Raw genomic sequence first — 15464 nt, forward strand, 5'->3', positions numbered from 1 at the left:
ATTCGAAAGACAATTCTGAAGAACTATTATATGGTGTGTTTTGTGATGGGTCTTTGAAGCTATTGCAGTTGTGTGAGGAAATGGAAAGATTGTGACCCATGTAAGTCACAATTTCTCTCAAATTTGGTTTCTTTATTTAAAAATGAAGTAAAAAAATATTTGTATCCAGGGCTGGGGTTGTGGCTCAGTGGTAGAGCACTTGCCTAGCATGTGTGAGACACTGGGTTCAATTCTCAGCACAGCATATAAATAAAAATAAATAAATAAAGGTCCATACGACTAAAAAATATATATTTTTTTAAAAAGTATGTACCTTTCCTCCTTTATTAGGTTGTGAGGATCAAATGACATAATGCATGTTAAAGCATTTTGAAAACTAGAAAAAAACCCAAGTTTTTCATATGCAAAAATAAAGGGTTGATATTATTACAACTTACATGTCAAGAGAGTTAGGCAAGTGTAAAAGCTTTGGGAAAGGCCCTTTTAGGGCACACTGAAGATAAAATAGCTCCTCAACACCCTCCTACAGAGACCGGAAAACTTTCTCATGCTGGGGAGAGTCACCAAGGAAATTGGACCAAGACTCTCTGGCTAGATAGACACAGCCAAGCTAAATCTACAGATTATATTCCCTGGCTACCATCCCTCTCTGCCTCTCTCTTATAAAAGCTTTCCACACCCTCTGTGAGAAAGAAAGTCTTCTCTCTTCTCATTGGCTTTCAGTAAAACCTGTTCCCTCGAAAACCAGTCTCCTAAGCTTTAGTGAGGCATAACCAGCAGCAAAGACTTTTCCTCCCCAGTTTCAATGGGAATTCCTGGGTACCCATATTTCTCTACTCCCCCAAACCACCCAGGATTGTTAGTAAGAACATAGCACCAGTACTGTGCTATGTTCTGGAGTCCAAGGAAAATGGAAGTATCCACTCCCAATAAGTATTCCCAGGGCACTGAAAAAAAATCATCTTTCTTTCTTTATCTCCACCCTCCCCTTCCTCTCCCGCCCCCATTCTTTTCCTCATTTCAACTCATAAGCGCTGGACTTTGCAATGGTTGTGTTTCTTATGTGCCTGCTGATTGAATAAGTGTATGGCTGTGTGGTAAATGGACATACAGGCGTGAATCTCTATTTGTGGGTCAGTGTACACATCACTTAGTTTCACCAGCCGCTTTTAGGTCACTCCCAGGCACTTTGAGGTTTACTGAGAGGAACGATGTGATCTGAGTGAGAGGGTTGGGCAGCCAAGCCTGGGACCCTGCCCAGTCTCCCAGTTTGCCAAAGATGAGGAGACAAGAGGGCCAGGAAGTTTTCTTCTGTTTTCCCTGTCGAGCAGCCCATCTCCTTTCTGGTTGTCCACTGCCTCTCCTCCTCCTTGAGGCTGTGGCCAAGATGCAAGTTATACCTTTGATTTGTTGACATATTTACTCTCAAGCCCTTTTCAGAGTTTGCTTCTTTCTTTTCCCATCAAAGCCAAGGTAGGAGGAGAAAGTTAAGGGAGGCAATGCCCCAGCTTCAGAGGGAGAAATTTGACACAGAGTGTCTAAATGAGTTGCTTAGATTCATGCAGTTGACCAATCTCCTGTCAACCTCCTGTTCTTTTCACAGAACCACTTGCTGGCAAGTGTACAAACTAACATGAAGTTTAAAAACTTCTCTGTGGGACCCGGCCTGATGGGCCACACCTGAAATTCCAGTAAGTTGGGAGGCTGAGGCAGGAGGATTGCAAGTTTGAGGACAGCCTCAGCAATTTAATGAGATTCTGTTTCAAAATTTTAAAAGTAATAATAACAATAAATAAAAATTCTGGGGATGTAGCTCAGTGCTAGAGCACCCTTGAGTTGTATCACCAGTGCTGGAAAAGCAAACAAACAACTTATCTGTGAGGACAAGTAGGATCGTATGAAGAATAGGAACCTAAATTTCACTGCCTCCACCTCCCTCAAAATTTCTAGGTCATTTCATGTGTTCCAGAACTGCCTACTGTGGCTCCTTTGCCAATGTCTACAACATCCCATCTTGAGAAAGTGGCATCTGCATCAGGGTTACTGTCCCCTGGTGTTTCAATGTTGCTAAGCCTTGGGATGCATCTTAAACCCGATAGGGAGAGCCCTGCTCTTGCTGACCAGACCCCACCTGCTTACCTGGACCTGCAGCTTATGCTGCCTGCATGAGAGTCCCTGATGAGAACAACTCATCATGGCGGGGCTTGACCAGGGTCCATCAGGCTGCACCAGCAGGCACTTCTTCTAAGTCTGCTTATCCTACAGATCAATAATCTTCCTGAGGCAGAAAACTTGGGTACAGTAATTCTTAGAGTGTTTCCTGTTTGATATTTAAGGTCACCTTCACCTTCAGGTAATTCAGCAAGAACACAAAAGTAAAAAACATTTTAAAAATTTTTACAAGATACCAGTGCTCTGCATCAACTAGGGCAAGAGGGAGATTTGGTAAAGCTCAGTGCTTGTTAGAGATAAGGTTCCTGGAAGAATTAAAGCAGAGATATTCCTGGAGGAATAAAGGCAGGGGAAATAAGAATTCTTACCATATGTCCCTCTCTGGACTCTGGAGTAGGAAATAGTGAGGCAAATTATGAATAGAAGGACAGACCATATTTGTGTGGGGGGAAAAGGAGAGAGAAATTACCCTGGGGAAAGGGTTAGCCAATATCAGGTCTGTGAGAGAAAGATTCTAAGACACAAGAATGTGGCCTGTACATGCCCTCCATAATCTACTATAATATGATATACTTATTTGAGAATGAGCAGTTGTGAAGAGTTACAGATTTATCAAGGCCCAGCTATAATCTGATTACAGCTTCTGTGATTACAGCTCTGTTGCATAAATCTTTCTGCAGCTCTGTTCAAATACCAAAGGACATCTCTTACTTTAGAAGAGAAAGGGAACTGGCACTGAAGAAAACCTTACAGGTGAGGGTAATGGTGGACCTTTTCAACACAACAATAAATTTGATTTTGCTAACTTGGAAATTTAGCAAGGAAAGTTTATTTTTGCAATCAAACAGCTGATGTTATTGACACTGTGTACGATAACAAAACATCCCCCAAAAAATATCCCTGCTGAATAAGAGCAGGCCGTTGTTTTCTTGGAGATTTGAAATTTTACAGTTCTCCATTTGGGATATTAAAATTAGTTTTTGGATTTAGGTGGCTGAGCCGAAGCCCCTTGTTATTCAGGCAGATGTCCTGCAGAGGGAGCTAGAGAGCTGCCTAAGAAGAGAGTACTCACCTGAAAATTTGCCTTTGCTTCTGCTGCAGGTAAGGGTCCCTTTGCAATTCAAAAACACAGCTGGAATTTAGTAGAAATTTATGAACAAAGCCAGCTTTCTGGTAGGTTTTCCTACACATGTGTAGTTTGCGGAACTTGGTTAGTGTGAGTGCAGTTATACCACACCGCAGTTCAGTTTAGGCACACTGTAAGTTCCTACTAAACATTTCCTGTGCTTTTATGGGGCAATGCAACATTGAGACAGTTTCAGCCTTCCAGAGACTGTTGGCTAATCTAGGAAAGACATTTCCAGAAATTTTTCTTAAGAAAATAACTCAAAATGGAAAAATTTTTTCCATAAAGATTATTATTACAACATTGTAATAAAAGTAAAACAATTGGAATCACCTAAATATCTACCTACCAGGATGAAAAAGAGCTTAGAAAAGCAGTATGGTACTTAGTAGAATGTCATTCTACTATTTATCCTTTTTTTAGCCTAAGGAATTATTGTTAATATAATATTAATAAAGGTGTATGTGATAATAGCAGTCAAATCATGTATAGAAGAATCACTGGGTGGATACAGACCAGAAAGTTAACAATCACTATGTTTGGATAATACATTTCCTCTAAATGTTTTTATACTAAGCATTTATAATTTTAATTTTTAAAATTCTTCATTCTTTACTCACGTGTTGTGAGTTACATCCCCTATGCTTACAAATAAGTTCTTTTTTTTAAATGATATTGAGGATCAAACCCAGGGCTTTGCACATGCTAGGCAAGCATTCTACCACTGAGCAATATTTTCAGGCCCAAGACAATTTTTTTTTTTCTGTGCTGGAATTGAACTGACGGGTATTTTATCACTGAGCTATGTTTCCAGTTCTTTTTATTTTTGTTTTGAAACAGGAGCTCACTAAGTTGCTGAGGCTGGCCTCAAACTTGTGATCTTTCTGATTTAACCTCCCAAGTTTTGGGATTATAAGCATGTGCCACTGCACCCAGGCTCAGTTTTTTGTATTTTGTATTTTGAGTCAGGGTCTTGCTAAATTGCTGAGGCTGGCTTTGACCTTGTAATCCTTCTACCTCAGCCTCCCAAGTAGCTGGAATTACAGGTGTGAGACAGTGTGCCAGCCACAAATAAGTTCTTTAGCAACTAGTTAGCAATTAAGTTAACCACAAAGAAACAAAAGATACTGAGATTCTATTTGCAAGTCATACTGCTGTTGTTAATTTAGGATTATTTTAACCTACTATTTCTTGCATTCTTAATTCCCTTGTATGTATCAGTGCGTCTCCATGGAGAGAGTTGATGAAGAGGGTAAGATAATAGACATTTTGTTCACTTTGAGACATTTGTCGATGTCTGGAGATACTTTGCCCTGGGTGTTTTTACACATTCTGCCATGCCCAGAGCAGCCTCCCACAGCAAAGAATTATCCAGTCCCAAATGTCAATAGAGCTAAGGTTGAGAAACTCTAGTACACTATAAATTTCCATATATCATTTGTCTTCTGTTTAAAGAAACTCCTTTAACATTTCTTTAGTGCAGGTTTCCTATGGACAAATTCTCACAGTATGTTGTTTTGCAAAAATTAGTCTTCTTTTATTTATTTCTTTATGTTTTGTGTGTGTGTGTGTGTGTGTGTGTGTATGCGCGCGCGCATGTGCATGTGCGTGTGATACTGGGGATTTGAACCCAAGACCTTTCACATGTCAGGCATGTGCTCTACCATTGAGTACTTCCTTTCATTTTAGAAAGATATTTTTATTCAATATAGAATCCTAGGTTGATTTTTTTCTCTTCTTTACTTGAAAGATGTTGCTCCATTATTCTTTTGTTTTGCATAATTTTTATTTCAGAACATAATGCATCTTTTTGTCCTCTGGCTGTTTTTAAGATTTTCTCTTAATGATCTTTAGCTATTTTATTATAATATGTATTATTCCTCTTACTTGTAGTTAGTTGAACTCCTTAGATTGTGGGTTTATTGTTTTCATGAGTTTGGGAAAACTGTTGCAAGTAGTAACCAACTATATTTCATTCATTATTTCTTCATATATATTGTCTGTCTGCAACCACTTTGTGGCACTGCAAATATACTCTATTAAACCACTTCATATTGTTCCATAGATCACTGAGACTATGTTAAAATTTTTAGTCTTTTTTCCCCCTTAGTGTTTCATTTTATACATTTCCTATTGCTGTGTCTTCAAGTTCACCAGTTTTTGTTTTTTTTCCAGTACTAGGGATTGGTTACAGGGCTTGGCATGTGCCTTGCAAACACTCTGCCACTGAGCCACATCCCCAGTTCAAGTTCACCAACTTTTCTTATGTAATATCTGATCTGCTTTTAATACCATCCACTCAATTTTTCATTTTAGATATTTGTTTTTCATTTACAGAAGTTCCAATTGATTCTTTTTAACATTTACCATCTCTTTCTTTATTATGTTCACATTTTCCTTTCAATCTTCAATCATGCTGAACATATTTATATTAAGTTCTTTAAAAGTTCTTGTTTGAACTGGACATCGTGGTGCATGCCTATAGTCCCATCCACTGGGGAGGCTGAGGCAGGAAGATCACGAGTTTGAGGTCAGTTAAATGAAGAATACAAAAGGAATGGGGATGTGACTCACTGACCCTGGGTTCAATCCTAGAGCAGTGGGGAATTAAAAAGGAAAGAAAAGAAAACAATGTGCTTGCTTGTTAATTTAATCACCTTTGTCTTTTCTGGGTCTGTTTCTCATCAATAATTTTCTTCTGCTTAAGGATCATGTTTTCCTGCTACTTTACATATCTAATAACTTTTTAAAATTTTATTTTTAGTTTTAGATGGACATAATATCTTTATTTTTATTATTATTTTTTTAATGTGGTGCTAAAGATCGAACGCATGCAAGACAAGTGCTCTACCACTGAGCTACAACCCCAGCCCTCTAATAATTTTTTTTTAATATTTATTTTTTAGTTGTAGTTGGACACAATCTTTGTTTTACATATTTATTTTATGTGGTGCTGAGGATCGAACCCAGGGCCCCGCACATGCTAGGCGAGCGCTCTACCACTGAGCCACAATCCCAGCCCTCTAAAAAATTTTGATTGCTGAAAATTGTCAACTTTTCATTCCTGGGTGCCAGAGTTTGTATTTTCCTTAGAGTGAGTGTTGGAATTTATTCCTGCAGACTTTTAAGTTACATATCAGTTTAATCCTTTCGAGCTTTGCTTTTAAATTTGTTAGAGTGGGTTTAGAATAACTTTACTATAGTCATAGTTTGTCCTTATTACTGAAGCCCCTGTTGTGTCCACTGAATGTCCTGGGTCCCAGTGAAGATCTAGTGCCCACTGAAGTTCCTTTGCTCTGGCTGGGTGGATCTTGAACATCTGTTCAGTTTACAACACCCCAGTCAGTACTTATTTAACTACTTTTTAAAAATATTGTTTTAGTTGTAGTTGGACACATACCTTTATTTTATTTATTTTTATGTGGTACCGAGGATCCAACCCAGTGTCTCGCACATGCTAGGCAAGCTCTCTACTACTGGCCACAATCCTACTCCTAACTATTTTATTTTTTAGTTGTAGATAGACACAATACCTTTATTTTACTTTTATGTGGTACTGAAGATCGAACCCAGTGCCTCACATGTGCTAGGCAGGCGCTTTGCCACTGAGCCATAACCCCAGCCCTTATTTAATATTTTTAAGTGTAAATAAAACTTCTGATCTGAGGTTAAAAGCTTTAATATTACCTGTGTTGTACTTTGCATTTTGAATCATTTCAGTTCTTAATAGAAAATTAAAGCCTACATTGGATAATTTGATAGACCTTAATATCACTGCTAAGATTGTTCTATAATTTATAAATGAGCTTATAAACTATTCACTTGGCAACATATCAGGAAAATTTAGAAGTCTCTACATGTTTTATTTAAGTTTGAATGGTATCGTAAGCCAGACTTCTTAATTTTATGGTCTTCATGTAGTAAAGTACATTTTTCTAAAACAATCAGAGTTCGATTTACCTATTATTTGTGTTCTTTCTTCCCCGACTTTTAAAATTTGTGTTCTTAAGACTTAAGTCAGTCTTCCTATTACAATAGTGTTCTGCTAAGTGCTTTTTTTTTTCTTTTTGGTTAAAGTATTACACAGAGAGAATTACCCAGTTGGCCCAGTGTAAATATTTACACGTGGTTAGGTGGAAGAGGTTTTGCCAGCAGAGTAAGACCATGGAGCAACTTTATCCTCTTTACAAGGTAGGAAACCATGAATAGTACCTGTGGGCTATTTTTTTTCATGTGTATATATATATTATATATATAATTTTTAAAATACACAACAGCGGAATGCATTACAATTCTTATTATACATATATACCACAATTTTTCATATCTCTGTATATAAAGTAGGTTGACACCCAATTCGTGTCTTCATACATGCACTTTGGATCATGATGTCCATCACATTCCACCACCCTTGCTAATCCCCTGCCTCCTCCCTTTCTCTCACTCCCCTCTTCCCTATCTAGAATTTATCTATTCCTCCCGTGTTCCCCCTCCCTACCCCACTATGAGTCAGCCTCCTTATATCAGAGAAAGCATTCGGCATTTGTTTTTTGGGGGTTGGCTAACTTCTGTGCGCTATTTTTTTATGATAAAAATAATGGTCAATAAGCTTGTCCATGTTTTTAAATCACTGACAAAGATAGGAAAGGAATCGATTGGTGCATCTTCTTGCCTGTTCTGCTAGTGGCAGAAGATAATGGTTCCTATTTTTAAGAATGAGATATGAAGAAAGTTTTATATGATAGAATATGTGTGTTTCTCTCTAGACTTGGCTTCCGCTGCTGTAGGTGACAGCTCAAAAGCTGAGTCCAGTAACTAAATCTCCTGATGCACTGTCTGCAGTCTTTCTCCTTCAAAGTCCTAATTAAGAATATGAACACTGCCTTTATCAGTCAAATTCAGAATATGGTGGAACTTTGGGATTCACCCTTTATTTGGCCCCCGGACATCATTCCCCTATGCTTGGAAGCCAATGGCACAGAGAATAAGGCTTGCCAATGCCAAGCTCTATCTTCCTATCTCTCTTAAACAGAAACAAGTTGGCTACATTATGCAGGAATACAGTGATGCTGTCCAGAGAGCTGAAAGATTATCCATTGCTCGAGAAAACTTCCTTATGGGAAAAAAGAATCCTCCTAACTTAGTGATGCTGGAAGATGTGACAATTTACACAAGGTGGTTAGTGTGTCACCTACACTCTTTCAGGACTGTTCACCACTATCTACAGGTATGTCAAATGCTCATATGACCCTGTGATGCACTCCCACGAATGGCCACCATGCTGTTTTCTCGCATCTGTCATCTTGTCAGGGTTTCTGTACTCTACCTGCTCTAAAAAGGACAGGAAAGCAATGAGTCACTGGAATTTTTAAAAAAACTTGCTCCGTTGAAATCACTGCATTAATTCAGCTCTTTCAAAGATGGCTCAGATGTATTATTTCCCATTCACTCTGTAACTTCCTGTTTTCATCCTGTTTTCTGTTCAAGATTTATGCTCTTCAACAGGGGTCTACTTTGTTAGTCAGCAATATTTAATGAGAGTCTGCCAGCTACTTGTCCTAGGCCACACAGCAAAATGTGGTCTTTGCTGAAAGGTAATGAGGTCCCAGGCAGGCAGGGCAAGTAAACTTTTACTGAAATGCAATGGCGTAAGAGACAAAGTAAACAAAGCAAGTACAAGGTAAAGGCACAGAGGAGAGGACCTAACTCAGGCTGGAGGGTCACAAAGGAGTTACATGATTACATTTCCATTTTAGAAAGATTATTGTTTGGCTACCTAAATCTTTTCTTACTCCTTTCCTCCTTATTTCAGTGACACCACTGAGTTCAAACCAGAAACCTGGCCATCACCTGACTTGACTTCTTTTTCACGTCTAGTCACTGTGGGCTACACCTCTAATACCTCTCCCCACTCACATGGTGGTATAAATATCTGCTCATCCATTTGGGTCCTCCACCAAAATGTGAATTCCAAGGTGGGGAACCAACTTGTTTCTTTTTATTTATTTCTTTATTTTTATGGTGCTGGAGATTGAACCCAGGGCCTTATGCATGTGAGGCAAGCACTCTACCAACTCAGCTATATCCCCAGCCCTTGTTTCTCTTTATATCATTAGTACCTTACAAGGCTTTGTCTGTTTTGGTTGTGTGATTGGTGTAGAACTGGCTGGAGGTTAAGGTCACTCAGAGTTGGTAACAATACTGGTTTCCCATTTTCAAATTTAGTTCCTCATCATTAGCAGATTCCTAAGGTCCCATCTCTAGCTCCCTCCTTTCCTATCAAAGCAAAGTGCTGCTCCTGAACCTGAGTCTGGAAGCTTCCCTGAGAATCAGGTTGATGTGTGGCTTATGGTTATATCCTTCTGTAGGCCCTTCAGTGTTTGCCCATTTCCAACATGCTGAGTCCAGCTGACAACCAAGACCCTGAGGCTGGTCAGGAAAATGACAAGGTCTGTGTCAATGACATGGACCCCAACATCCAGGGTCCTGCATCTTTTGGCCTGGTGGATACTAGCATTTCAGGTAAGAAATTAGTCTTCTTCCCCCTAGGGTAATGTGGAGAAAAGAAGATTGTGTTTGGGGACATGTGCTGTTTTGTACCATGATCTTGCAAACATTTTTCTTTTTTTTTTTTTTAAAGAGAGAGAGAGAGAGAGAGAGAGAGAGAGAATTTTTTAATATTTATTTTTTAGTTATCGGCGGACACAATATCTTTGTTTGTATGTGGTGCTGAGGATCGAACCCGGGCCACACGCATGCCAGGCGAGCCCGCTACCGCTTGAGCCACATCCCCAGCCCGCAAACATTTTTCTATGTATCAAAAGTTGTATCTTCCTAATGAACAAATGTTAATTTTATGTTTTCTGATGAGAAAAATCACTAACCACTTCCCTTAGACATTTTGATCTTTGTAATTCACAAATTAAGAGAAAGGGAAAAAATGGACTTGACATCAGGAGATTTGGGTTCTGGGGTTGTTTCTGTCCTGCCCATCTAGGCCTGCATTTTCTTGGGCCTCAGTTTACTTATTACATAATAAACCTTTCACATTAAGTGATCTCTAGTGTTCCTTTCAGTTTTAAGATCACACAATTCTAAATCAATTTAATATAGTCTTCCTGGTCTTTTGTTACAGATGGTCAAGAAACCTGATGTAACTTAGAGTACCATTCTTGCTTAGGGTATGCACAGAGTGTCCCAGGAGCACCTGGGAGTGGCAGCCAACCTCAGTGATGGGGATCTCAGAAGTTTTCTTGATGGAGAGGAGGGGAATTCCAGCTGGGTCCTTAGAGTTGAGTAGGAATTAGACACAAGAAGGTGAAAGCTCTCACCTTCTTCTCATTTGTTGATTAATGTTTAAGTGATATAATTCATTTGCCACAAAGAAATCTGGGCAGTGATGCTTCCACTTAGTCATCTCCCAAAGGTCTGTTGGGTTCCTCCTGCAGGCTGTGAGAGGGTGAGGAGTCCTGGCTCTCTCCTGCAGAAATCTAGCTCCGAGGACTTGTCGGATACACCTGGCCAAGTGTGGTGCTGATTATAAATGTGGCAGAGAAGGTTGGGCAAGGGGCAGAGGAGGGCCTATCTTTAGTTATCTCCAAGGACCCTCTGAGGTTCTACCTCTAACTCCTTCCTTCCCTATCAAAGCAAAGTGTTGCTCTTGAACCTAACCTGGATGCTTCTGTGAGAACTGAGTTGATGTGTGGCCGCCTGGTTGTGCCTTTCTGTAGACCCTCCTGTATTCTTTGGCCTTCACGCTCTTGATTTTGGATCTTTTTCAGGGCCAGTGAGAACAGATGCTGATTTCATCCTGCCCCAACACACAACAGAAACAGGAGAACTGAAACCTCAGCTGAGGCTCCTGTTGTCACACTTCCATATCCCATACGACCTGCAGGAGCTAAGGAACTCTGCTAAGGAAATGGAACTTTTTTCATTGGTACTATATGTACTCTTTTTTTTATTTATTAGTTATTGATGGACCTTTATTTATTTGTTTGTTTATATGTGGTGCTGAGAATCAAACCCAAGTGCCTCACACATTCTAGGCAAGCGCTCTACCACTGAGCCACAACCCCACCCCCTATACGTACTCTTAATAAATCTAGATGTCCGTGAAGGAAAACACCATTATTTGCCACCAAGATGCATATTTATATTGCCAAGGTTGTTTCTAGATAAAATAGTATTAGGTGACATTTAGGTTGGCAGTTAGGAAGAACTTACTTTCCATAAGAGGAATGGGACCTTCCAATGGCAAACCCAGAGGAACTGTAGGATTTTTTTTTTCTGCAGAATTTAAAGAAAAGGCTGGGCAACAGTCTGTAGGAACTAAAAATGTAGCCAAGATCTGGCAAATTTGCATGGTAGAGTCATCAAGTGTCTAAAGCCCTCTGATTCTCAGAATGTGTGGCAGTACTCTCCTTGCTGACAAAATGCTTTATATTCAACAAAGTGTACCTTGTGTCGTGAGGTTTAGAGTCACAGTCTTCTCTGCTGTAACACAGAGTTAGCTGGGTGCGGTACCACATGCCTATAATCCCAGTGGCTCAGAAGGCTGAGGCAGGAAGATCATGAGTTCAAAGCCAGCTTCAGCAACAATGAGGTGCTTAGCAACTCAGTGAGACCCTGTCTCTAAATAGAATACAAAATAGGGCTGGGGATGTGGCTCAGTGGTCAAGCACCCCTGAGTTCAATCGAACCTGGTACCTCCCCTCCCAAAGCAAAACAAAACAAAAAACAAGAAAACACAGTGTTGTATAACCTGAAAAAGGAACTCACATCATCAAAAGCCATGTTAAAACTTGTTGCAAAAGGAAAAACAGGAGTATGGGTGAAGAGCATCGGATATAACAAAATTTCTCAGCAAATGTTTTGACAATAAAAATAGTTTTCAACCTCTAGCTGATATTATTTGCAAATGTATATATTTGCTAAATAAAAGTAACAAATGAATGGATCCAAATGGGCAAAAATCAAATCTGAGTGTTCTGGATTGCTCTTCATATGACAAGTGCTACTCTCTCCTCTATCATCATTCGTTTGACCTTGAAGTTGCCCTTGGGTTTGTACTTGTTCTTGCATCATTCTACCGGGATCATTTCCATCATTTCCATTAGTAACGCAGTTCAGTGAAACCAGTGGTATCACATTCCTCCAGTTTCTTTGAAGGTGATGATGTTTAGCTTTTGTTTTTCTTCTGTTGACCCAGCAGCACTGTCCTCACGGGGCTTCTAGGGAGTGTCCTCAGCCTTATCATCACCAAGTGTTATGAAGGGCAAAACACAGAACAGGAATAGGATGGTATTTAAAAAGAACAGAATAAGTAATAATAAATTGTAGCACAGTAGACTATTATCAATGATAAACAAGAGGACACAGGCCAGCTGGGCACTCCAACAAAGCAGCCTTGTTCCAAAGGACAACTTGTCTCCTCCATGTGGTGATAGTTGCCATTTGATTTTCTTATAATAGCATCATGTGAAACGTTAACTGTGCTCCTGAGCTAATCAATCATATTACAACAACATTTTTGTGTAGGGAGAGTTCTTATGTTTAGATAATGTTTATTCTGGTACTTTAATGTCCCTGGAGCAGAGTCAGTTCAGCAAACCCAAAGCCTGCTGCCCAACACTAGTTTTTCTAAAATCAAACTCTTTGGAATACAGTGCTTCAGCCCATTTAGATGGCTATAACTCGGTGGCTTATAAATGAAAAGAATATATTTTTTACACTTGTGGAGACTGAGAAGTTCAAGACCAAGGTAGATACAGTGTCTGGTGAGGGCCTGTTTTCTGGCTCATAAATGGTGCCTTTTTGCTGTGTCTTCACATGGTAGAAAGGCAAGGGTCTCTCTGGGTTTTTTTAATGTGACACTAATGCTATTCACCACATCCCAAAGTCCCCACCTCCTAATACCACCACCTTGGGGATTAGGATTTCAATACACAAATTGTGTAGGATCATAAATAAATATTCAGACAATAGCATAATCATGCCTATTCATTTATGTATTATCTATGGCTGCTTTCACTACAACAGCAGACTTGGGTAGTTGCAACAGAGCCTCTGTGGTCTGTAAAGACTAAAATACTTACTATCTGACCCTTGAAGAAAATGTGCAATTCAGTCCTAATCTAGCACTGTCTTGCTGAATTTCCCAGTGATGAATATGTTGGCTGCTCTGACCTGTAAGTTAACCAGTAGTCACCTATAGCTATTGAGCTCTTGGAATGTGGCTACTACAACTGAGAAACTAAATTTTCAAGTTTACTTAATCTCTTCTTTTTCTTTCTTTTTCTTTTTGTTTTTTTTTTGGTACTGAGGGTATCTGACCACTGAGCCACATCCCCAGCCCTATTTTGTATTTTATTTAGAGACAGGGTCTCACTGAGTTGCTTAGCTCCTCGCTTTTGCTGACGCTGGCTTTGAACTCACAATCCTCCTCCCTCAGCCTCCAGAGCTGCTGGGATTACAGGTGTGTACCACCATGCCCAGCAGTTTACTTAATCTTTAATTAATCCTCAATTAAATGTTAAAATGCCGCATGTGGCGAGGTACAACTGTATTCGACAGCCACAGAAGCACCAGCATGCACTGGAAGAATATTCAGCTTTGTGACTCACAAACTTGCTCACTCACTTCAGAAACCATTGTTGAGATCTTAGTATGTGCCAGCACCATGCATGGTAGGTTCTTTGTATGTGTATGTATATGTGTGTTTGTGCGTGTGTATGTACATGTATGGTAAAATACATATAACATAAAATTTGCCATTTTGAACATTTTAAGGAGATGGTTCAGTGGCATTAAGGACATTACACTATTGTGCAACCATCACCATGTAGTGAGCATGCCATGATGCAGTTGGCCAACGCATCATGGAGGTGCCATCAAAGGGCCAGTGGATCCTGGGGCCACTCAGGAGAATAAAGGAGGAAATGCTCAGCACTTTGGTAGTAGGAAGTCATGTCATAGAAAGCATTTGCAGCCTCAGTCTGGAAGTGAGATGTGAAGGGAATAGGCCAAGGCACCTTAAAAAGTTTTAAGAGGTTCTAGCATTTGGACTCTTCTTTCTAGTAACATCCCAGTCAGGCTTCTGAGAGTAGGATATACTTGACCCTTGGATGTTCTATTTTATGAGGTGGTCAGAAAAAAGTCAAAATGTTTCCAGATGTGGACAATGTACTTCTTACATTTAGGGCCCAGCTCAAAATACACACAAATAAATATGCTAATGTATTTCCAATCTTTGCAGCAGACATTCAGGATAAGTGACAGTTAGGGTAAGGAGCTGACTGCACATGTGCCACACAGCTACGTCCATGTAAGGCCCTATTGCTATCACAGATTCCTGTTATGAATCAGTTTGACTCCATGGCTATTTCAAAGATAATCAGTAGCTGTTTTTGAAATTGCATATCATCTGAGACTTTTTTTTTTCACTTCTCTCTTCTAAATCTTATTTAGGTTTTCCAAAAATTTCAAAGCATCTTCACAGAGCAACAGAGAATGCAGATGTTTCCAGACTATGAGGCTGGAACAGCTAAAGCAGAGAATTTGTCAGGACCACCTATAGCCCTGAAAAAGAGAGCTAACTGGATTTCCTTTATAAAGGTAAGGGGGCCTGTGGTGGTGATCACCTGTCAGTGATGTCAGCAGTGTCACAAGATTTTCCTCCAACCAGGCCAGGCAACATGGCAGCACCAGGTCTATCTGGTCCCTCTCGTCCTCTCTCCTTAGTGCCTCCAGAAGATTCCTGGGGGGAGACCACACAGAGAACCTGGCCTTGGGCATCAGGCCTCCCAGCTCTTTGGCTGCCTGTGTGGATATTAGCCACGTTGATGTGCTCCTCTGGAAGTTCCAGATACCTCTGTCCTGTTCCATTGGGTCCAAACTCCCTTCTTATGGTTAAAGATCTCCAATACTTGGAAAGAACAAAGAATAATGCCCAAAGATGTAATTGACTTGTGTAAATCGAACTTTTTATTTAAAAACTAGTATTGGGTAAATACTTTGTCAGGCACAATCACTGGTGCTGGAGAAGCACAATTAATAAGAAACACCTAAGAAGATTAAATAAGATGATTTTGGATAGTGCTAAGAGCAATCATTCCTCATTCTAGGAAGTTATGTTCTAGAAAGGAACACTGCTTTAGTAGATACC

General features: G+C 39.8%; 1 protein-coding gene across 7 annotated transcripts in view; it reads left to right on the forward strand.

The window, feature by feature from the left end:
- LOC107151888 overlaps positions 1-15464 on the forward strand; it is a 165527-nt gene that overhangs the window by 30760 nt on the left and 119303 nt on the right. For 4 of the 7 annotated variants that reach the window (XM_048785791.1, XM_048785843.1, XM_048785894.1 and 1 more), the window contains exons 3-9: positions 2853-2925; positions 3163-3273; positions 7376-7489; positions 8331-8525; positions 9667-9820; positions 11080-11237; positions 14768-14914. In XM_048785791.1, the coding sequence (XP_048641748.1) occupies positions 2853-2925; positions 3163-3273; positions 7376-7489; positions 8331-8525; positions 9667-9820; positions 11080-11237; positions 14768-14914 (952 nt within the window). Of the gene's footprint in view, positions 1-1603; positions 1692-2852; positions 2926-3162; positions 3274-7375; positions 7490-8330; positions 8526-9666; positions 9821-11079; positions 11238-14767; positions 14915-15464 lie in introns of all 7 variants that reach the window. The other 3 variants (XM_048786035.1, XM_048785984.1, XM_048786077.1) reach the window with 3 other exon arrangements.

The sequence above is a fragment of the Marmota marmota genome, unplaced genomic scaffold (genome assembly GCF_001458135.2).
Source record: "Marmota marmota marmota unplaced genomic scaffold, marMar, whole genome shotgun sequence".
Taxonomy (NCBI): domain Eukaryota; kingdom Metazoa; phylum Chordata; class Mammalia; order Rodentia; family Sciuridae; genus Marmota; species Marmota marmota.